The sequence below is a fragment of the Nannobrachium achirus genome, assembly GCF_963921795.1.
Source record: "Nannobrachium achirus genome assembly, chromosome: 6".
In the NCBI taxonomy this organism is placed as follows: Eukaryota; Metazoa; Chordata; class Actinopteri; order Myctophiformes; family Myctophidae; genus Nannobrachium; species Nannobrachium achirus.
Window position 1 is genome coordinate 20,947,432 of NC_137815.1, and position 22,559 is coordinate 20,969,990.

The 22,559-nt window shown below is 42.0% G+C and overlaps 1 protein-coding gene across 1 annotated transcript in view; it reads left to right on the forward strand.

The window, feature by feature from the left end:
• Positions 1-22,559, forward strand: part of col7a1 (collagen, type VII, alpha 1) — a gene marked incomplete at both ends in the record, with an annotated part of 225,733 nt that overhangs the window by 125,985 nt on the left and 77,189 nt on the right. Inside the window, 8 exons of the mRNA XM_080728016.1 lie at positions 4,174-4,245; positions 4,344-4,388; positions 5,649-5,684; positions 16,278-16,382; positions 18,918-18,983; positions 20,303-20,338; positions 20,980-21,027; positions 21,155-21,190. Coding sequence (XP_080584142.1) covers positions 4,174-4,245; positions 4,344-4,388; positions 5,649-5,684; positions 16,278-16,382; positions 18,918-18,983; positions 20,303-20,338; positions 20,980-21,027; positions 21,155-21,190 — 444 coding nt within the window. The remainder of the gene's footprint in view (positions 1-4,173; positions 4,246-4,343; positions 4,389-5,648; positions 5,685-16,277; positions 16,383-18,917; positions 18,984-20,302; positions 20,339-20,979; positions 21,028-21,154; positions 21,191-22,559) is intronic.

The window sequence follows — 22,559 nt, forward strand, 5'->3', positions numbered from 1 at the left end:
AAATCCTCCCTTCTCACCAACAGCCACAGTAATGGCAGCCATCTCGTCCTCCTACTGTACGCACAGCAGAGGGCAATGTGGACTTATTGACCCTGCTGTTTTATCCATCCCATTGAACCCTGTTGTTTACATGCATTCAATACTGGCCATGGGCTCCTGCTCTGGAAATTAGAGCTGTTTCACAAAAACCTGCTGTGTAAAAACAAGGGCTTGTGTCCTCTGAGCGCAACCTCTTAAAGCAAGCAGCTGTCTCAGCACGCTTGGAGAATTTGGTGCACAGTGTTTGCTCTGAAATTGTAAAAATGGACCCATAATGGACCCATTAAAGTAACACTCCGGTTTTTACTGCATACAGTAGTTATGGCATTGGCACTCCTGCTGAAGATTTGTTTGATGCTTGACACCCATCTGCTGAACCTGGAATACAATGTACCTTCAGTGTCTCCCTCGCCACCATAGTGCTTTTGTGAATGAGCCAAAGACTTTTTCCTGTCATGAAATAAAAGAATCTTTATGTCTCTGTTGTTGCAGTGGGTCGGATGACTCACCACTTTTGATGCTACACCTAAAGTAACACAGAAAAGCTTAAAATGTTCAAAAGTAATCAAACATTTTCTACGTTTTTGAAACATTTTCTAAAATGTAAAATCTTAACATTTTAGAAAAATGTAAAATTGCCTTGTGGGGGGACAGGAAGTCACAAACATAAAATGCCCATATACAGTACATATATGGAGAATATGGTGCGCAGACAGTTTTAGAAATTTGTGATGTGATGCAGCTAATGTTGTCACGCTGTCACGTCGCTCTGTAATATCATAAGCTCACAGAGGTTACCATAATACTGTATGAAGACATAGTACTGACATCACAGATTGGCCTGGACTCCATATTTGGGCATGCCTCACACGGAACTCCATATGGGCATGAAAGTGACACAGACAAACAGACGGGTACAACGGGTTGGTGGGGCATGCATTCTCGACTTGCATGTTCAAAAAATGTTGAATTACAGTGGAAGAAAACAACTAAACGTAGCCTCCTGTTTGTCTCCAAAGATGAGCTGTGAAGGGAGGTAAGACGAGCAGTGGAATGAGGGAGGGAGGATTATAGAGAGAGAGAGAGAGAGAGACAGAGAGAGAGAGAGAGAGAGAGACAGAGAGAGAGAGAGAGAGAGAGAGAGAGAGAGATGCATTTATTTCAGTAAGTAGCCTACACTTCATTGCTGATCCACAGCCTCCCGGCTTCCTTTATCTGTCTATGCTCATTGGACAGCAGTAACAATCGCCAATGTCCATTTTTAGGAGCATGGGCCACAGCTTCTTTGTCATGCATTAATATGTGGTTTAACCCATTCAGAACGGGTACACATCATTATTGTGTATCATTATTTTATGCTTTAACTATTGAAAAATAGCAGATATACAAGCTCACAGCACGCTGCAAGCTTGTAGATCTGCTATTTTTGAAAATGTGTGTCTTTTGAATCCTTCTAAGATTTTTTGAAAAAAAAAAAAACTATGTTTCTATGTGAGCAATCTGGCCAGCATCGTCAAAGAAAAGGACCTTTTCATTTAACTGGAGCTCAATTAGTCTGTTCTTGAGAGAGTACTATGTCAGTGGTTCTCAAACCTTTTCATGTCAAGGACCCCCAAAATGATATTTATTTGGCCACGGACCCTCATCTCAAAATATCTAGTTCCAGGGACCCCCCAGAAGCAAAATTTGAGATACAAACCTTCGCTTTGAAAATACATATATTCAAAGATTTGCACACATTTTCACGACTTTTTCAAAAATAGCAGATCTACAAGCTCGCAGCGCGGCACTCGGTGCCGCCGCGCTGTGAGCTTGTATATCTGCTATTTTTCACTGGTTAAAGCATTCGCATTAAATCAATTAAAAAATGAGCCCTTGATCATTAAGTTGATACCGGTATGTCAGGATATGACAGCTGTCTCTTGCACACGAGGAGACATTAGGCTAAAAGAGGAAGGTGTGACACTGAACAGCAGCATGTCCACTGTGGGTGGTCCACCACCGCTCCTTTTCAGTGTGATGTTTCGCTGAGAAGAGAGCTTTTGTTCCCCCCACGTCTCCTGACATCATTATATCATGATATTTAATGCTGCTCCCGTAGCAAAAGTAATAGATTTTGGATAATCTTTCACTGGTGTACAGTATTCTTTCACAATGGCCAATTCCACATGAACGTTTTGACAACTTCTCTAAACACGATTTTAGTCCAGAGTAGACTCCTCCAGAATGTCTGCCACCCTGACACTGGTGCCAACATGATGCAGGCCATAGACATGATAATTGCAATGACAATGAAGCTACCAGAGTAACTACTCCTCCAGAGTAAAGCCCTTTGCACACAGGACAGTTGCGTTTTTTTCGTTTGCTAAATGAATAAAACGCATTGGATTTGGTGTGCAATGCTGTGCGGAATCGGCGCTGCGGATCCCAAAAGGAGTCATAAAAGGAGTGATGAGTTTTTTACCGCATGCGACAAGACGCACGAATCGAACTGGGTTCGATCGAGAAGAAAACACACGGCCGCAGCCACTCGTCGCACGGCTAATTCGGATCCGGTGTGCATGAGGTCGTAGAGAATCATTGTTTTCTTTAAAAAAAAATTAATTGTCCGTTTTATCCGTGCGGATGAACGCGCCTGTGTGCAAAGGGCTTAAGTGACCCACAGCCACAATACTAGAGGGAGCGACCACAATCTGGTATCACCCACATATAGAACAAACATGGGAAAGTTCTCATTCTATTACTCTGCCACTCATCTATCTAGTATTTGTTTTAATACTAGATAGATGAAGATTAATTGAATACATACTGTAGGTCCACAGTGGAATCAAGTCCCCAGGACCATTTGTGTGATCCTTTTTCAGCATTAATGACTGACTGTACCTTGTATTATTTTAACCAGTAAGACTCCCTAATCGGGAGATAAGCGACCGTAGGTCGCTTATCTCCACAAATAGGGCAAACATTTTTTTTCCAAAATGTTCCTGATCCATGTTGATGACATGAGTGTAGACATGCTGTGTAGTGATTTTCGTGATTTTAGGGCAAAATCTGTAGGAGCAGTGTCCAAAAATGTGTTTTTAAAAATCGGCCTGAAGGTGGCGCTATATGGGACAGATTCATGTTGATGGGATGAGTGTAGACAGACTGTGTAGCGATTTGTGTGATTTTAGGGCAAAAACTGTAGGAGCAGTGTCCAAAAATGTGTTTTAAAAATCGGCCTGAAGGTGGCGCTAGAAGAGGGCCATGTGAGAAATGAGGGGTGGGGTCTCCGCGTTGCCTTGGCGGACGAATAGGTACCGGCCCCGGCTCTCCCGGACGCTCCTAGCCCGAGTTACGGCATTTTATGTGAGCTGCAGTGGAGGGGGTCCTCCACTGGGGGCGCCACCACTTTTGCATCCGTTCTGGAGCAGCAGGAGTGGGTGGTCCCCAGGAATTCCCCGTGAGCAGCCCCGTTGGGGTGGTCATTTGGTCATTTTTGCACATTTGGTCATTTTTTACACCTGGGGTCCCTGAAGCTCCGGGGGTCCTTGGAGGTTGTAGTTTGGCAGGTAAGGAGTGTGTGTGCAAAATTTGGCATGGATGGGGGCAACGGTTGTGGAGATATGAGCAGGGCAAAAGTGTGACGTGTGACGTGTGACGTGTGACGGACGGAGAGACAGACAGACAGACAGACAGACAGCCGGTGGAGGTTTTGGTAGTAAATGCGACCTACGGTCGCAATTACTGACTAATAAAGTATTCAATCAAGAGGGCTCACCAAAAAGACTATAAAATGAACGTTATGCAGACTTTTAAGTGGTTAAAGGACCACTTCACCTCTGGGACAACCAGATCTTATTTTATTGTTGTTTTATTATTTTTTTAGTATTTCAGCATGCTACAACTGGTCATATGATGCGAAATGCATCATATGACCAGATGTAGCATGCTGAAATACTAAAACATCTAAAAACACAGATTGAACACAAAGAATTACTCAGTCAGGATTGTGTTGATCGTGTCCCAAACAACAATAAAATAAGATCTGGTTGTCCCAGAGGTAAAGTGGTCCTTTAAGTAGGATTGAAGTCCTATTAGTTTATCTTAATGCAATCGTTCCATGCTACATTATGCACTATTGTGTTTCACCAGGGTCTACCAGGGCTTAGAGGTGCACAGGGGCCTCCAGGCCCCATCGGCCCCGCAGGCAACTCAGGGACACCTGTGAGTACACACAATTGTATCTGTGTCTTATTTCTTTAAAAGAAAGTCTATTGATTTGTTTTGTTTTGTATCTTATCTGTACTGCTATTGTATTTCAGGGCAAAGCAGGAGTAGATGGCAAACCTGGGCTTCCAGGAAAGATGGTGAGTTCATTCAATACAAAATAATCATCCCTAAAAGACAGTCCTCTGAATGAATGAATGGAGTGTGTGTGCGTGCGTGCGTGCGTGCGTGCGTGCGTGCGTGCGTGTTAGGGCATTAACAAAAAAGTCAACAAGTCGACTCAGTCGACTTCATTGCACAAGTCGACTCCCACCAGAGAAAGTCGAAGTTGAAAAAAAAATGTATAATACTTTCTATCGCGAGGTGTTGTGAGCATGTAGATCTGCTATTTTCACAATGTCTGCCTCTATATTTGACAATTTGGACAATGTTTAATTTGCCATTTTAGAGCTATTAACTCATTTAGTGCCAGCGCCCTCTAGGGGCCATAGAATGCCAGGGTATCTCTCATAGGCGAGCGCTTTAGCTTCCAGGACCTCACCTTCCAGGACCTCACGTGCTCACGTTCATGCACGTCATGGAAAGGTCCCGGATGATAATGCTAACAGAATGGCTATTCCCATTTTGTCATCTAAAAGATCATTTTTGGGCGCTTTCACCGTAAATAAACCTCGCGCCGCTTCCCTAAAGACACAATCCAGAGATATAAGCCTTCAAAGATGTGGTCTTTCATTGGATTAGGCGGAGATTGGCGATTTCGTTCGCAAATAACAGCCGGCCGGGAGGTTGCTAGCTTTCGGCTAGTAGCTAGAAAAATCAGGCCAGGCTTCAGAAGGCCTCTTATCATTTTTATTCATTTCATTAAATATCCCGGACTAGTTCGGGATAGGCACCCTGGAATACGTCGCGCCGCCTACAATGAACATTGGGTGAACATTGGGGGGGTCTAAACTTTATTTTAAACCATTTTCAATGGAATAAATCGTCGGAGCATCTAGCGTCTCTCGTTGGTGAGCGCTGGGCGAGCCGGGACCACCCACGTTGCTCCAAGCAGCTCGGGGTAAGTAAAATAGCAAATAAAAAATTGTTTTTGATCCCGAATATCCCGAACTAGTTCGGGATAGGCACTTAAAGGGTTAAAAAGTGTGCGCGCGTGCGCGCGTGCGTGCGCGCGTGCGTGCGTGTGCCAGTGAAACAGTGGCAGTAAAGACATTTCTTTTGGCCGATGTGTACTGAGCAACAGTCTGTCAGTTTGGCAGTTATTTCACCTCAGTGTGCCTGTTTCATGACATCTGCCTTCAGTGACTTGCTAATACAATTATAACCCATTGCAGCAGCAATGAATTATTAATGTTTTGCTGCTGTACGACAATTCTGCTTCTGTTGGTTTTTGATTGCAGGGGGAGGACGGTGTGCCAGGGGAAGATGGCAAAAAGGTATGTGTCTATTGACTTTTATTCGGATACATTTATTTTTTTATTTAGCGAATGCAAAGTCCTTAAAGGACAACTTTGTTTTTTTACAACAAGGGTTCATATTTTAGATTGTAATTAGAGAAAAGAAAAAGTGAGTGTTAAAATGTTTTCATTTGCTTTGTTCTATTGTTTTATCGTGTTTACCGTGCTAAAATGTGAGTGGCTAAATATATGTATTTTTAGACACAATAAGCCAGCAGTTTCTTTGTTGCTATTTACAGTAACACTTCTAGCCCCCTAAGTCACATCCAACCATTAAAGGTTGCGTTGTATCTTGGGAATGGGCTTATTCTGTGTAAAATGTCATATTTAGCCACTTGTACGCATTCCCCCAACCACTGAAATAAGAATCTTAAAAAAAAAATAGAAAGAAGTAAATGAAATAATTTTAACACTCATCTTTTATATTCTTTAATTACAATCTAAAATATGAACCCTTGTTGTAAAAAACTAAAGCCTCCTGGTCTGCTGTATGGAGGGTGACTAATCCTCCTTCAAGTCTCTGGAGAAGGCAGGCTTCTATGATGTGCTCCATAGTTTGCTCCTAAAGCACACAGTTGGCTTGGGCTGCTGCCCCATGTGTGAAGGCTGGCCAAGCAGGGGCCATGTCTGTCCATTGTCCAGTCCTGAAACGATTAAGCATAGACCACTGTCTCCTTGGGAGGTTGGTGCCCGGGACCTGTTGGTTGGGGTCTGACACCAGATGTTTGTTTGGGACCTCCTTGGACTCCCATTCCTTTTTCCTTATTGGATGGTGAAGTCAGCTGGTGGGGGGGTCTTCCAAATTGGTCGTCTATCGCAGGGGTCCTCAACCTTTTCTGGCCGCGACCCCCAAAATAATCACATTTTGACTCGCGACCCCCGGCCCTTACGGACCCCCGCCCCGCCTCACCGCGCCGCATTGTGAGCTTGTAGATCGGCTGTTTTCACTACTAGGCTACGTCTTAAAGTTATGCAGAGAAAACAACACTGACACGTGATATGAATAATGACGCATTTATTTTCTTATTGCTGCATTAATTATGCTCTTAACGTTTTTAGCCACATGAAACTGTCCAGCAATAAAATAAAAAAAAGGGAGAAACAATATATCATTTAACTGGATCTGACGGCTGCATTAATTATGCTCGTAACGTTACATGAAACTGTCCAGCAAACAAAGGGGAAACAAATATGGGAAACTATGCACTGGTTTCCAAACAATATAATGTAACCGTATCTGACAGCACTGACAGCTGCATTCATATGCTCTTAACATTTTACATTAAACTGTCCAGCAAAAAAGAAAAACAAAAAGGGAAACAAATAGGCCTACATCTATATGTGAACTACACCTTCGTTTCCATCCACACTATTAAATGTAACCGGCATAACATCTTGACAGCACTTTTTTTTATGAACAATTTATGAATTGTTTTGGCATATGCCTACCTTTTGAGGTTAGTGGGATGGCTGCGCTTGTTTCTTTGAACAGAGAAGTGCTAATCTAGGCTCAATATTGCTCACAGCAACACGGAGATCATCTTCAACTCTGGTGAGTCGTGATCTGTATTTTGATTTTATATATGTGAGCGCAGAGAACGTCTTTTCACATAGGTAAGTGGACGGAAAATGAATCAGAACATCCATTGCTGCTTTTGACAGTTCAGTATATTGCGCAGCCACAGTTTTAGATAGCCAGAATTCCTCCAGTGTGGATGATTTGAACTTGATCTGCAATGTCCTATCGGCTGAAAGGTCCAACAGCGCGTCCTGCAGTTCTGATGACAAGTGTGCGCCCGTGGACTCTGTAAAGGGATAGCGTATCCAATCATATCTTTCTGGAGCGTCATCTGTTGGGAAGTATTTGCGGAAACAGTCAGTCAAACCTCTCAGATGAGAGATGATATCTCCGTTTATGATGTCTCTATTTATGTCATAATTATCCATGAAATCCTCGAGCTCTGGAAACATGTCAATATTACCCTCATTGACTCGCGTTGCCCAGCGTTCCAGCTTCCTCTGAAACCCAGCGATCTTATCAGAAAAATTGAGAATGTTATTGTTTGAGCCTTGGAGCGACAGGTTTAGTGTGTTGAGTTTATCAAATATTCCAGCCAAGTATGCCAGGGCACAAACCCAGCGAGGGTCACTCAAGTGGGCAGCAAGGGGAGACTGATGCTCTGTTAAAAACACCCGCACCTCCTCACGCAGTTCAAACAGTCTGGTCAATACTCTGCCCCGTGAGAGCCACCTCACCTCTGTGTGGAAAAGTAGGGTTTCATGCTCAGATCCCATTTCTTGGCAAAGTGTTGCAAATAATCTGGACTGTAAAGGGCGGGATTTGATCAAATTTACTATTTTAACTGCCGTTTGTAGCACCTCCTGCAGCTCTGGGGTTAGGGGCTTACTCGCCAGTGATTCGGCATACAATGGGTGAATTTAATATGGGGCGCCACCTCCCTAACTTTGGCTTTTAATCCCTTTCTTGATCCCTGCATAGCACCAGCTCCATCTGTGCACACAGATTTGCAGTGTTTCCAACTTAGTCCCTCTTCGCACAGTTTACTGTCCACTGCATTAAAGATGTCCTGTCCCGTGCACGTCCCCTCCAGGGACATGCAAAACAGCAGCTCTTCATTTATTTTTCCTTCGTGGCTGTACCTTGCAAAGACAAGCAAATTGGCGCAGTTGGCAACGTCTGTTGATTCGTCCATCTGCAGTGAAAACAACCCACTTTTCTTCATTCGCTCAGTGACCTGACATTTAATGTCATTTGCCATTTCACCAATACGCCTGCACATAGTGTCATCTGACAACGGGATGGTCTCAAATGATTTTGCTATTGCGTCTCCATGCATATGCCTTGCCATTGCCTGGGCTGCTGGGCGGATGAGCTCTTCTGCGATTGTGTATGTTTTTTTTTGTTTGGCCACAAGATGTGCCACTTCAAAAGAAGCTGCCAGTGCTTTGGAAGGGATTGACACATATTCAGTTATTCTTGTCTGTAGTCCGCCCAGGCCACTCTCCTTTTCACGAAAATATTCCAATGGTTGGTTGATATCATCCTCATGTCTCGTTTGCAAATGTCTTTTAAGTTGGAAGGGTTTCAAGCTCTCGTTAGCAAGTAACTCATTACAAAGAACACACAGTGGGTAATCAATGTTATCCTTCACATGGCACGTAAACCCATACTGCAAAAACTCTGCTTGATAGTTTCGGCGCTTGGACGTGGACGTGGGATTTGCCGACTTTGACACATGTTTTCGTTTTGCAGCAATGTTTGCTGAACAACATGCCGGCTCATCTTCATCTTTATCTTCACCTGATGTTGGTGGCTCCTCCTGAGACGCTTGTTCTTGGCCTGTTTCAGGGTGCGGACGTTTTCTGATAACCCACTTGTCCATGACTTTTATATCGTGGTCATACAATGTTTTATTTATTTTCTACCTGGGTGCATTTCGCTCATGTGCGTGGCTGTCCAGTTAAATTGAGATTAGTGAGTTTCCGGGTTAAGGGAGGAGGAGGATCACGTGCTGCTACACACAATGCATGTATACATAGCCAGGCCCAGGACACACTGTCACACACACATCCATTCCACTTTGTCGATTTTTCGCTATGAAATGTTTTTATAAAAATGTTTTCCAGGCATTTTTCTTTTTCTTTTTTTTTTTTTTTTTCAACATTTTTTTTTTCTTTTTTTACCAAAAAATCTGGCGACCCCCCCAAATTTTTTGGCGACCCCCCTGGGGGTCGCGACCCACAGGTTGAGAACCACTGGTCTATCGAATAAATACAAATAATCAAATCAACTGACACTTAAAGTGGTGTTTATCTTTAAAGATGGGGTGCCATGATTTTCCCCTCTATAAAACATGATTATCTACTATTATGATTATACTAGTAGGGAAAAAAAGTGTACAGAAAGAGTTAAAATTATGTTTTTATGTGGCCACACCCACCAGTTCATTGGTATGCGTGGTTGTCATGGTGGGTGGTGACCCAGCTGAAGTTAGCCACACCCACTTGGGTGAATGGTAATTAGGGGAGGGGTTGATTCTATGATGTAATAAGTATGGGTGTTTTTGGAACGGCACGTCTGACCCAGCAGGTGGCATCCTCCAGCTAAAAACCCAAATAAAAAGAGAATGCATAATTGCTCATAACAACCACACCAGGGGGTCTAATGAAGTACTGTCAACCTATAGACACATGAAAACCAGAAAAAGTACAAAACTATGGCACCACCTCTTTAAACCCTTCTGGGTTCATTTTCACATTTGCTCAGACTTTTGTGTGCACCTCAGATATTTCTTAAGTTGCTTGATTCAGTATTGCGATTTTGATCAGATACACCCCCTCTTGGTATAAAAGCCCATCGAACTCATCAACCATGTTAAGACTTTGTGGTTTTGGTGGCTGATATTGTCCTTCTAATGCATGAGGGGATCGACATTTTTCCATTAAAAACAAATAAAAAAAAACAAAAGCTATTTAATTATTTTATAACATTAGACTTTAAAATGGCGAACCGCTCATGCATTAGAAGATTTGAAGTCTCCAAGTGACTGTAGTAGGATTAAACCAACCAAAGACACAAAGTACATTCTAAACATTGTGAGTTAAAGTAATATCTCTGATATACTGTTAAGTTCACAATGAAATTCTCTGCTCTACCAATCCTGGTTGTCGTTGTTTGCGCACAGTTCTCATTATCATTGTTGGCCTGACACTTTTGTAACTGTTGTAATTGTAATGTAAAGTGCATTATTAACATAAGTGCATTAGCTTTAACTATTGAAAAATAGCAGATATACAAGCTCACAGCGAGTTTGTAGATCTGCTATTTTTGAAAAATCGTGAACATTTGAATTTTGACCCGATTCTATAAGTGTCTTTTTAATCCTTCTAAGGTTTTTTGGAAAAACCTATGTTTCTATGTCAGCAATCTGGCCAGCCATCGTCAAAGAAAAGGTCCTTTTCACTTAAATGGAGCTCAGTTAGTCTGTTCTTGAGAGACTACTATGTCAGTGGTTCTCAAACCTTTTCATGTGAAGGACCCCCAAAATGACATGTATTTGGCCACAGACCCCCATCTCAAAATATCTAGTTCCAGGGGCCACCCAGAAGCAAAATTTGAGTAACAAAAAAAGAAAAGAAAAAAGAAAAAAGATTTGCACACATTTTCACAACTTTTTCAAAAATAGCAGATCTACAAGCTTGCAGCGCGGCACTCATGCCGCGCTGTGAGCTTGTATATCTGCTGTTTTTCACCGGTTAAGCATTCAATAATTCTAGGCCTAAATGTGTTTTAATACATGTATTATTATTGTTGTGTTTAATCTGCAGGGTGACAAAGGAGATGGAGGGGCGCCTGGAAGAGATGTCAGTTCCATTTGCTGTTATTCTTTCATCTGCTGTCCATTCATTTGTCTGTCTTCACCCTCTGTCTGTTCTAAAGCCTTATCATTGGTGTAAAGCAGGGTTCCCCAATAGGCGGCCCGCGGGCCATTTGCGGCCCGCGGGGGGCTACTGTCTGGCCCCCACCAAATCCAGTAATAATGGTGGTATAAGAGCAGCAACAACACTAGTATATCGTCGTTGTCGGGTGGAAACCTCGTATCTCCAAATGTGAACGTTCTTTCGCAAATCATACAAGGCCGTCGCACAAAAGTTGTGAAAACAGCAGATCTACAAGCACACAACGCCTCGCGGTGCGAAGCGTTGTGTGCTTGTAGATCGGCTGTTTTCACTAGTTTAAATCATTTTTAAAATGATAAATGTAAAACGAACATTTTTTGGACATACAATATTTTCACCCGACAACGACGATATCTGAACTGTCGCTAGAGTAGCGGGTACGCCACCGTCGCCCCCTGCAATGTTGTGGCCCTTGGCTTGGTACCCTAGACATGATTTGGCCCTTGGGGAAAACTAGTTGGGGAACCCTGGTTTAAAGTAACTAAGTCCATTTACTGTTCTTCATTACAATTTTGAGGTATTTGTACTTTACTTGAGCATTTCCAATTTTACTACTCAACTACATCTCGGATCCAAATACTGTACTTTTACTCCACTAACTTACTAGTTACTTTGTAGGTTTTTATTATCACAAAACATAAATGAATCACTTCAGCCCTATAACACATTTCGACCATTTGAAAATAGGCGATCTACAAGCTCACAATCCCTCGCGATGAGACACATTGTGAGCTTGTAGATCAGCTATTTTCAAAAGAGTTTTTACATTTGAAAACTTGAAAAAGGACATTCTGCCTAATGATTACCTTTACTTTTGTTACTTTAAGTACATATTGATGCCAATACTTTTGTACTTTTACTCAAGTACATTTTGAATTACAGACTTTTACTTGTAAGGCTGCGCTCACACCAAAGTAGGCCCTTCCCATGAGAGCGGATTCCCCATTCCGCACATGTATTTCAATGGGAATGGAGCGGTTTCATGCCGGTAGAGGATTTCTGCGTGCCGCGCAGACCCTGCGTTTATGCTGGAGCAGATACATTCTCTGGTTTCCCCCCTCTGTCCAATCGGGTGAGTCAAAGGCAGAACGGGGAGGGTCCTGGAAGTGAGTGACAGGCGCGTCACTGGCTTTGGGACAGAATGCGCTCTGTGTGTTTTCAGTCGGCTGCGCACAAAAAGAGTTTCATCCGCTGGCAACCATACCAGACCGCAGCTTAACAGAGTATTTCTACATTGCAGTATTGATACTTTTACTTAAAGGGGCACCACCATGCTTTTAAAAATATATATATAATATACTGTACATATTGGTCCATAATACGGTTTCATACAGGTTTTAGCCTAAACAGAGCAGATATTGAAATTTCATCTTCTGTCTGTCTCTAATTCCAAGCCATTTCAGATGCAATACCAAAATGCCCTTTTAGTAAGGGAAAGTTGGCCAAGTGCTGGACCAATCTGGGAACTAAATCATTACCAATAGAACTTTTTAAATCACAACTCCCTTGAGAAACTTTGTGGGAGCCAATCAAAGTTGGGGGTATCCCGAGGGCCTGGGATTAAAGGGGGGAAAATATAAAATGGGCCCTTAATCCTGCTTTAATCCCAGGCCCTTGGGATACCCCCAACTTTGATTGGCTCCCACAAAGTTTCTCAAGGGAGTTGTGATTGAAAAATTCAGAGGTGATAGTAGACCCCTTTATGAACATACAGTATTTGTGAAGAAAGGTATTGGAAAGCATTTAGCTCCCAGATTGGTCCAGCACTCGGCTAACTTTCCCTTACTATTTGTTGGCAACGGGGTGCTGTCTTTGGGCTAAAATTGGAACGATACACAGAAGATGCCATGACACCATGCTAATCTTCTCTGTATCGTTCCAATTTTAGCACCACTTTACCTCATGGTTCCACCTCATATACAGTATATAGCCTATTAGGTGAGTCAATATAAGGTTTAACCCCCAAAAAATTGATACAAAAGGTTTTTCAATGGATTCTGGTAGTATTGGGTGTGCTAAATAACATACTCAAAATCTACCTCCCAGAAAGCCGCCATTTTCAAGATGGCGTCCGAGTTGACTGCGGGGAGCTTAAAATGGCTATATCACGAATGGAAAAGTTTTTTTGCTAATATTTTGTCAACTGATTCTGGTACGTCTGGACATGCTTTAGAGCATATTAAAAATAGAGGATAATATTCCTTTCGGAAAGGCTTCATTTTCAAGATGGCGCGTGACTGGCGTCCACGATGGCTGTAGGAGCTTTAAATGGCTATAAAATGGGATTTAATATGTAAAAAATCATAACAATTGTGCACTTGGTGACACGTTTTTGACTTTTGGCATGGTGTTGGGTATGGACATAAGGTTTTCAAAAACCATCGGCAACAAGTTGGGCTTGCCCCCTAGTGGTCTGTTTGAAATTAATCCATTATTAGATATGTCTATACATGGTTGAAACCCCAAATAATTGATGGAAGAGATTTTTCAATGGATTCTGTTACTATTGGGTATGCTAAATAACATCCTAAAAGCTTAGGAGAAACAAACCACTGAAAAGGCATAATCTTCACGATGGCATCCATGGGAGCTTAAAATGCATATAAATTGGGAGGGAATATGTGCCACCTTGAAAAGTATGCAATTCCAGTAGTTTTTTTCCCCTTAGCTTTTAGTATGTTATTTAGCATACACAATATAATTAGCCTCCCAAAAAGTACCGCCCCTTCTCGAGGGTGCCCAATAGGAAATGAGCCCACTGCCTACCTAGGCTGTGGGAAGATTTCAAAAGAGTACCGTTCACGCCCATTCAGAAAATCACTAAAATGAAGGCAAGGCTCACTAAAATGAAGGCAAGGCTTAGAGTTAATGAATTGTTTTGTTGTTATTTTTTTTGGCTGGAAGAGACATTGGGAAGTCCAAAAAACGAAAAATGTGAAATTCATGGTGTAGTCCCTTTAAGTAAAAATGTTAGCACTTTTTGATTTATACTCCGTCGTACGACAAGGTCTAAATGAAGCATTGCCCTCTCTCGTCCTTCTCTCTTCTCGTATTGATTTTGGTTTTATTTCACTTTATTACATTACACATGAGCTCTCTCCGCCACGCTCTCCTCCCCATGAACACCTCCCTCATGTGTGTGTTTTATAAAGCGTAGTTTCGCTTCCATCATTGATATTACCATCGCACTCTGGCTCGCCGCCGAATCGATAGCACCCCCCGCGCCGCGGCTATCGAAAATTCAGGCTCTAATGATCAGGCTTAGCCTTTAAGGGTGAGCCACTTCTGAGGGGGGATGCAGAAGGGCCTCCAAATGTCAGAGTGGCGTTTTCATGTGCAAATCCAAATTAATTATCTCCAGGACATCAGTTGGAGGGCAGGCTACTTCAGCCACCTGCCTTTGATTTAGCTGTTCTAGGCAGTGGTGGTGGAAAAAGTACTCATCTTTACTTAAGTAAAAGTATCAATACTGCAATGTAGAAATACTCTGTTACAAGTAGAAGTCCGGAATTCAAAATGTACTTGAGTAAAAGTACGAAAGTATTGGCATCAAAATGTACTTTAAGTACCAAAAGTAAAAGTACAAAATGTTTGAAAATAGCAGATCTACAAGCTCACAACGCGTCGCGATGCGACGCGTTGTGAGCTTGTAGATCGGCTATTTTCAAACAGCCTAGGTATAAAACATGGCTAAAGTGGTTCATGTATGTTTTAAAATAGTATAACTTATATCTGAAAAGTAACTAGTAACTAAAGTTTTCAAATAAATGTAGTGGAGTAAAAGTACAATATTTTGATCCGAGATGTAGTGGAGTAGAAGTAAAAGTATTGGAAATTGGAAATACTCAAGTAAAGTGCAAATACTTCAAAATTGTACTTAAGTACAGTACTTAAGTAAATTTACTTAGTTACTTTACAACACTGCCTAGGTGGGAGCGCCAGTTTGAGACCGTCTCAGTGGGGTTGTGTGTGTGTGTGTGTGTTTGTGTGCAGTGGTGTAAAGTAACTAAGTAGATGCAGAAAAAACACTCCATTATCATTGAAATGCATTGGCGGAACGGGGAATCCACTCATAGGTACTTTGGTGGGTGCAGCCTAACAGAGTATTTCTATGCTGCAGAGTTGATACTTTTAAGTAGGGATGGTCCGATCAGGTTTTTTGGAACCGATCACCGAGCACCGATCACAAAAGTTTGATCACCCGATCCCGATCAATCACCGATCCGATCAAGTTATTATTTATATTTTCTAAATGTTAATGTTTTAACTTTATTTCATTCATTCACTCATGAATTCATTTATATATTTGCCTTATAGTTATTTACCAGCATTACTATGTATTTATTATCATAGCAGTAACTAATTATTCCTTCAGCACTGTGGAAATCAATACCCCAAAATGGCCTCAAGTGGGCATACTGAACGGCTGGTTGATCAGATGCACCGATCGGATCGGATCGGTGAATTTACCTTTTGATCTAAACCACCGATTATCGCCGATCATGCTTTGATCGGCCCGATCCGATCCATTGCCGATTGATCGATAACATCTCTACTTTTAAGTTAAAAAAAAATGTACTTTTCCCACCACTGTGTATTAGGGCATTCACAAATAGTGATTTTTAGTATTAGAATTATTCGACCTCAAAGTATTCGAATAGTTGAATATTCTACAGGACTTGCCAAACTGTAAAATATTAAGTAAGCAAGAGGTGAACATTGTGAAAATAGCCGATCTACATGCTCACAACGCCTCGCGCTGCGATATTTATCTGCAGAACCGAGTCAACATTAAATGTAATACCTACAACTCATTATTATGACTTCGTATCTAGCCAATCTTTATAAACTATATATTTTAAGAGAAAACCAATAAAAAAAAAAAAATAAGCGAATATTCGACTTCGGTGAACAACGTCGAATAGTGACTTTGATATTCGAATATTTGGTGAATGCCCTACTGTGTGTGTGTGTGTGTGTGTGTGTGTGTGTGTGTGTGTGTGTGTGTGTGTGTGTGTGTGTGTGTGTGTGTGTGTGTGTGTGTGTGTGTGTGTGTGTGTGTGTGTGTGTGTGTGTGTGTGTGTGTTGCAGGGACGTGATGGACAGAAAGGAGATCGGGGCCTTGTTGGGCCCGCGGGGCCAGCCGGTCAGCCCGGTACTCAGGGAGTACCTGGCAGCATTGGTCCTCCAGGACAGGTAAAGCATAAGGTCGCTGTCGGGCAGAAACCTTGTATCTCCAAGTTTCAAATTTATAGATTTTTCGCAAAGTAAAGCCCTGCTTCATTACACAAGGCAGTCGCACAAAGGTAGTGAAAACAGCTGATCTACAAGCACACAACGCCTCGTGGTGCGTTGTGTGCTTGTAGATCGGCTGTTTTCACTAGTTTAAATCATTTTTAAAATGATAAATGCAAAACGAACAGTTTTGGACGTACAAGGTTTTCACCCGACAACGACAATATAGTCGCTGTCGGGCAGAAACCTCGTATCTCCAAGTTTCAAAATGGTATTGTGTTCTTTCGTAAAATGAAAGCCCTTACTTCATCATACAAGAGTGTTGCACAGAAGTAGTGAAAATAACATTTCTACCACTTTTTCGAGTCACGTGTTCAAATACTGGATTCTGATTGGCTAAATTCCGGAGGTTATGAGAGGACAACTGCCGCAAAGTTGTGTGTCCGAGATCAATGCGCCTCAGTGTACATCCGGGGACTTCAGGAGGTAGTCGGAACACCTTTCCCCCAACCAACAAATGAAGGTCGCAGCGGTCCTATGTTTACTAACGTGCGTACTATCGTCGCCGATTTATTTGGATCCAATGCAATCCGCCAACTTTAAAGCCCCTTTTCTCTGAACCTATGCCTTTCTGGAAGCGAACAGCCTCTGTTTACGGCCGGAACGGTGCTTTTAACTGACGTTAGCTTAGCTGTAAGCTAGACGCATGGATTAGTATGGAGTTGGCGCCATCTGTTGGTGAGTAGAAGATGTTGTTGGTGGAACTATCTGCTGTCTCGCGGAAGTTTTATAGGCAATAATGATTGTAACTTAAGATCCTTGCAAGTTACAACTATGTGTTTTCTTTCATGTATAAGGGAAAAAGTGGTAGAAAAGCTATTTACCACTCGGGGTCGGACATTATGCTCTGATAATGTCCTGTGTTAGGGTGTTATCGGACTCGGCTTCGCCTCGTCCGATAACACCCTAACACAGGACATTATCAGAGCATAATGTCCTCTCACTCGGGGTAAATTGCTTACATCTACAACTGTACAATGCCTCGCGGTGTGAGGCCTTGTGAGCTTGTAGATCGGAATTGTTCACTACTGTAACTAGTTTTTTTTAAATAATAATAATAAAAGGAACGGTTTGGGACATACAAGGTTTCCACCCGACGAGGAACGATATCCACTCTTCGAGTGAAATTGATGCTCAGAATTCTGCAGTATATATTATGTTATGTATTATTTATATAAGGAGGCTTCTGCACACCTAAGTGGGAGTAAGTGACAATTCCAATCATACAGGAGAAAATCTTCCTCAGTTGCCAATATTTCAGTCCATCCGACCTTTATCAGGTTATTATAACCTGTATTTATGGCATTCAGGGGTCATCAATACTGGGGGGATGCTCTCCATTCCGACATGCTGCCATTCCGACATTGACTTCTAATTGTCTGAGTGGCGACAATTCCATAGAGGTTAGGTTTAGGATTAGGGTTAGGTATACGCAGTGGTGTGTTCCAGACTTTTTTGAGGGCATACTATAATCTATGATCCGTGGATATTCGCGTGGCCAGTGCATACTGTACGCCAGTGCATAATGCCTATTTCAGATACCCTACTTTGAAAGATTCACGAGGGCATACGCCTTTTCAAAAAAATAATCTTCACAGCATACTCCGTATACCCGTGTGACAACTCAACTCAACTTTATTTATATAGCACATTTCACATGACAAGTCAACCAAAGTGCTGTACAAGTTAAAACAAAGAGCAAACAAGAACAAAACAATAGCATACAATGAAATAAGCACAAAACAAAAACAAAAAAAGAAAAAAACATTAGCACCAATGAGGGAAATCAGGTGTCGCTAAAAGCCAGGGAGAAGAAATACGTATTTAAGAGGGATTTAAAAATAGATATCGACTGGGCAGCTCAGATGTGTATGGGCAGGTAGAACACAGCACTGGGTGTAGGGTTAGTGTCGGAATGGGGGGATGTTGGAATGGCAGCATGTCGGAATGGGGGGATGCAGCCTCAATACAGAGTATGTCCGTACACAGACAAATGTGTCTGTGGCAAATACTTGGCAAATTTTAGGATTTTATTTTTTATTATAATGTTCTCATTTTGATCATAAGAACCAATTACTGAATGTCAAGTTTCTTCAAGGGTTTCTTCAGAATATGTCTGACACTGATTTACTACGACACTATGGCATATTAGGCATCCAACTGGTACTGTACTGTACTAGTGGTTCTCTAATATTTTATTTGCAAGGACCCCCTTAACTCTGAGAGTATACAAATGGAACCAAATGGTTTGGTTCAATTTAAAACACTCAGAGTTACAGACCTGTTATGACCATTTTGGGCTAGCTCTTTATGTGTTGTCAACTCATTTTATTCGTATGTCCATGGGAAATTTTTATTTTTGACTAAAATGTCCATTACAAGGACATGGCATTTTGTCTGTCTGAGCACTGCTGTCTGTCTGTCTGTGTCCGTCAGGTAGTCTACGTTAAGGGAGTAGAGGCGGCACCGATCCCCGGGCCCCAGGGGCCCCCAGGAACCCCAGTGAGTATGCATTGACATCCCAGTGTTCTTAATTATGTTTACTTTGCGTTAATGCAATATGATATATGACAGGGGACTCCAACGTTTTCAGGCCGAGGACCCCTTAGTTGAGAGAGAGATGAAGCACAACCTTTTCATAGATTCCATATTTTTTCATTGTTTGACAGCACAATCATCATTGTATTTTGGATTCTTGTCAATTTGTGTTTTCAGATACGTATTTAACCACTTGAACCGTCAATACTTAACTTGACATTGCACTTTGTACTTAGTCTGCTCTTTTCCCCTTCAACGCCAAACGTCTTTGCCGAAAATAGCCGAGGCGTTGTGAGCTTGTAGATCTGCTATTTTTGACTAAAGTACTCGCTAGGATTCAAGTGGTTAATATGAAAAAGGAGCACAGAACTGATTTTCCTCATTGGCGTAGCACTGAGAGAAACTGCAAGTTGGACTTCCTATAGTGCTAAGATCCACAGATCACCTCTGCATAAAACCTTTTTTGGTCAAAATATGACCTTTTCTCTGGCTTAAACAAAAGAAGCTGCACGCTATTTGTCATTACGAAAGGCCAGCTGACTGAAACTCTGGAAAAGTACAGAGAAAGTAAAGTCTGGACGTGGGCAATAATTCTTCCCCAAGTGGAGTTCACACTTCATGGGCTCACATTATCCCTAGCAACACGCAGGGGGAAAAAAGTAGAGGGGAGCGTGCGTGTGCGCACGCGCGCGCGTGTGTGTGTTACTGCAGTGTTTCTTAATCTTTTTTGGCTTGAGTACCACCTTTCCCTGATTTTTGAAAGCCATAACTAGTGGTATATGGTGCTATGATAACCCCCCTTTTCAAGAATATACACAACATCACAAATAAGAAAGGGAGTGAGAGTTTCAAACAGTGCCTCCTGAACAGATTCATTCAGTGACACTTCAGTGTTTTCAAGTCAGTAACCTACATTCAAACAACATTCAAACACATCCCAGTTGCCTGGTACCATGTAATTTGGGTCATCATTAACTGTTTTTTCTCCTTCTGATTAAATTGTAGTTAATTATTTAACTATGGATTATCATGATTTATACTTACTGTATAAATCATGTACTTATTTTTGGGGGTAATTTTTTGGAGTACCGCGTACCCCCATTTGAGAAACACAGTGTTATTTATCTGTGTGTGTGTATGTGTGTATGTATGTGTATATATATATATATATATATATATATATATATATATATATATATATATATATATATGCGCTGTATTCAGCACCCTACCACCGTCTTATCTATTGGTTTCTTAATCATTGTCCCTGCTCTGTCCTTCAGGGAGTGCCTGGGATCCCAGGAGCCGCAGGAGTCAGAGTAAGTCAATGTTGTCTTTATTGATCTGGGTGTTCCCTGCATCGGTAAGCAGTCAGTCATTCCTGTAACCTTATGGATTCTCTCTCTCTCTCTCTCTCTCTCTCTCTCTCTCTCTCTCTCTCTCTCTCTCTCTCTCTCTCTCTCTCTCTCTCTCGGTTTGCAGGGGGAGAGGGGCCCGCACGGGCTCAAAGGTGACACGGTAAGTTCATGTAACAATACGGCCTCCATAATAGCCACAGTGTGATATGAATGAGGTTCTGTAGGTGTTTAGCCCATTTTGTAACTATACCTTTCAAGAGGGGAACGGTTCTTGCTGCTATGTACACTACAGCGTGTCCGTTTTTTGTTATTATTTAAAAAAAAAGATTTTAAATGTGAGGCACAGAATGCCTCACATTGCGAGACGTTGTGTGCTTGTAGATCGGCTATTTTCACTACTTTTGTTTTTAACACTTTTGCGACACTTTTGAAGTAGGTCTTTAATTTACATAAAAAACATACACATTTGAAACTGAAAGAGACAAGGTTCCTGAATAAATATTTCAAGTTTTTCAGAAAACGTAGGTCAGGATTTAGAATCAGACCCAGTCCTAAATGGATTAAAGCTGACATATTGAGAATGCTGCGTTTGTTGTTGACAGGGTGACCCCGGGGAGGACGGCATGCCGGGCAAACCTGGAACAGCAGTGGTAAGACGGTCAGATCATGACCCGGAGGGAGGCGGGTGTGGAGAGTCAGCTATACGTTGAATGTTGAAGTTCTTCACCCGGCACTGACACTGTCACTTACTTCTCTTGTCTTCATTCATCATGTCAGGATGTACAGAAGGCCCTGGCCAGCCTGGGTGTTCAGGTATGTGCCACACACACACAGTCATTACATCTACATCAGGGCTCAAGGCTCTCATGGACGGACCAATGTCTACATGTCTTGTTTACAGAAAGGATGTTCATGACTAGGGATGGAGCTCTTTAACTCTTTCTCAGCCACGTGGAGCCACTTAATATTAAAACCGGATTAAACCTTACTTCATCTGTACTCAAATTAGCCGACCGGAATTTTCCGTACTAGGTCATTAACTCATTGACTGCCAAGGCCCGAGTTTCCCGAGTTATTACAGTAGTCCCAGGCTGCCACAGCCTGAGTTTCCCGAGTTGGAAGCCATTTTGATTTTTTTTTTTTTTTCTTTTTTTTCAATTTTTTTTTTATAAAAATATATGGTGCATGGGCGTGCACGATCCGTGCACAAAGAATTGATCCGTGCACTAGAAATCTAGGAACGTGGCATCCTGGTACTTGGCGGCCATCTTGAAAAGGGCATTCAATGAGTTAAAACCGAAATAAATGATAACGATAAAAAAAGAAACGATCGGCAGCTGTCCTCCGTCTCTTCTTTGGCTGATCTAAAAGGATCATTCTCTCAACCGTCTGAACCGGAAGTGCTTCTGGTAGCTTTTCGTTCTCTATAGACTATAGCCAAATTCCCGTTCACTTTCATTGTAGGAGGAAGCGTTAGCATAGCATCTTTCGGTGATGTTTTCGACCAGATAAAAGTTGACATGGGGGCTTCATACGGACTGGATTACATTCGTTTACCTCAATGTGCACGGATCGTGCACGCGAATCGCACGGGGGGAGACGACTCGGCCAAAATCCCCACTATATGCCAATGCAGATCGAGATACTTCTGTTGAGTTTAAACCGGGGGATCGAAAGAAGAAAAATAAAGAACGGTGCCATCCTAGAAGGACGGGGGGGGCGCGCTGATGCTTATAATCATAATATTATGTCTCAGATCATAATACAATAATAGAAATTTCCAGCTAGTCCACGACAAGCCATTCTGGCCAGGCTGGGAAAGTGTTAACTCATTCTGTGCCACATGACGGTTTTGACGTTTTTTTCCAATAGCCCTGTGTGCCAATGACGGCTTACGACGGTTTTTGTGTTTTTTACATAGAAAAAAAAACCTTTTTTTTTTTTTTTTAAAAGATGTCAAAATGACCTGAGATCAGAGAAATGCTTTTCTCTGTTTGTGTTTTCGCTCCCTCGTTTAGCTGATTGAGAAAATGTGTGAAAATGTGTGTCCATTCTAGTGGATGGACACTTTTTTTCATTCAAACAGCTATATCTCTGGAACCATTTGTCCGATTGACAAAATTCTTTTTGCCACTGAATCACAACAACTGTGTCTGTTTCTGTGGGGAAAAAAATTATAAAA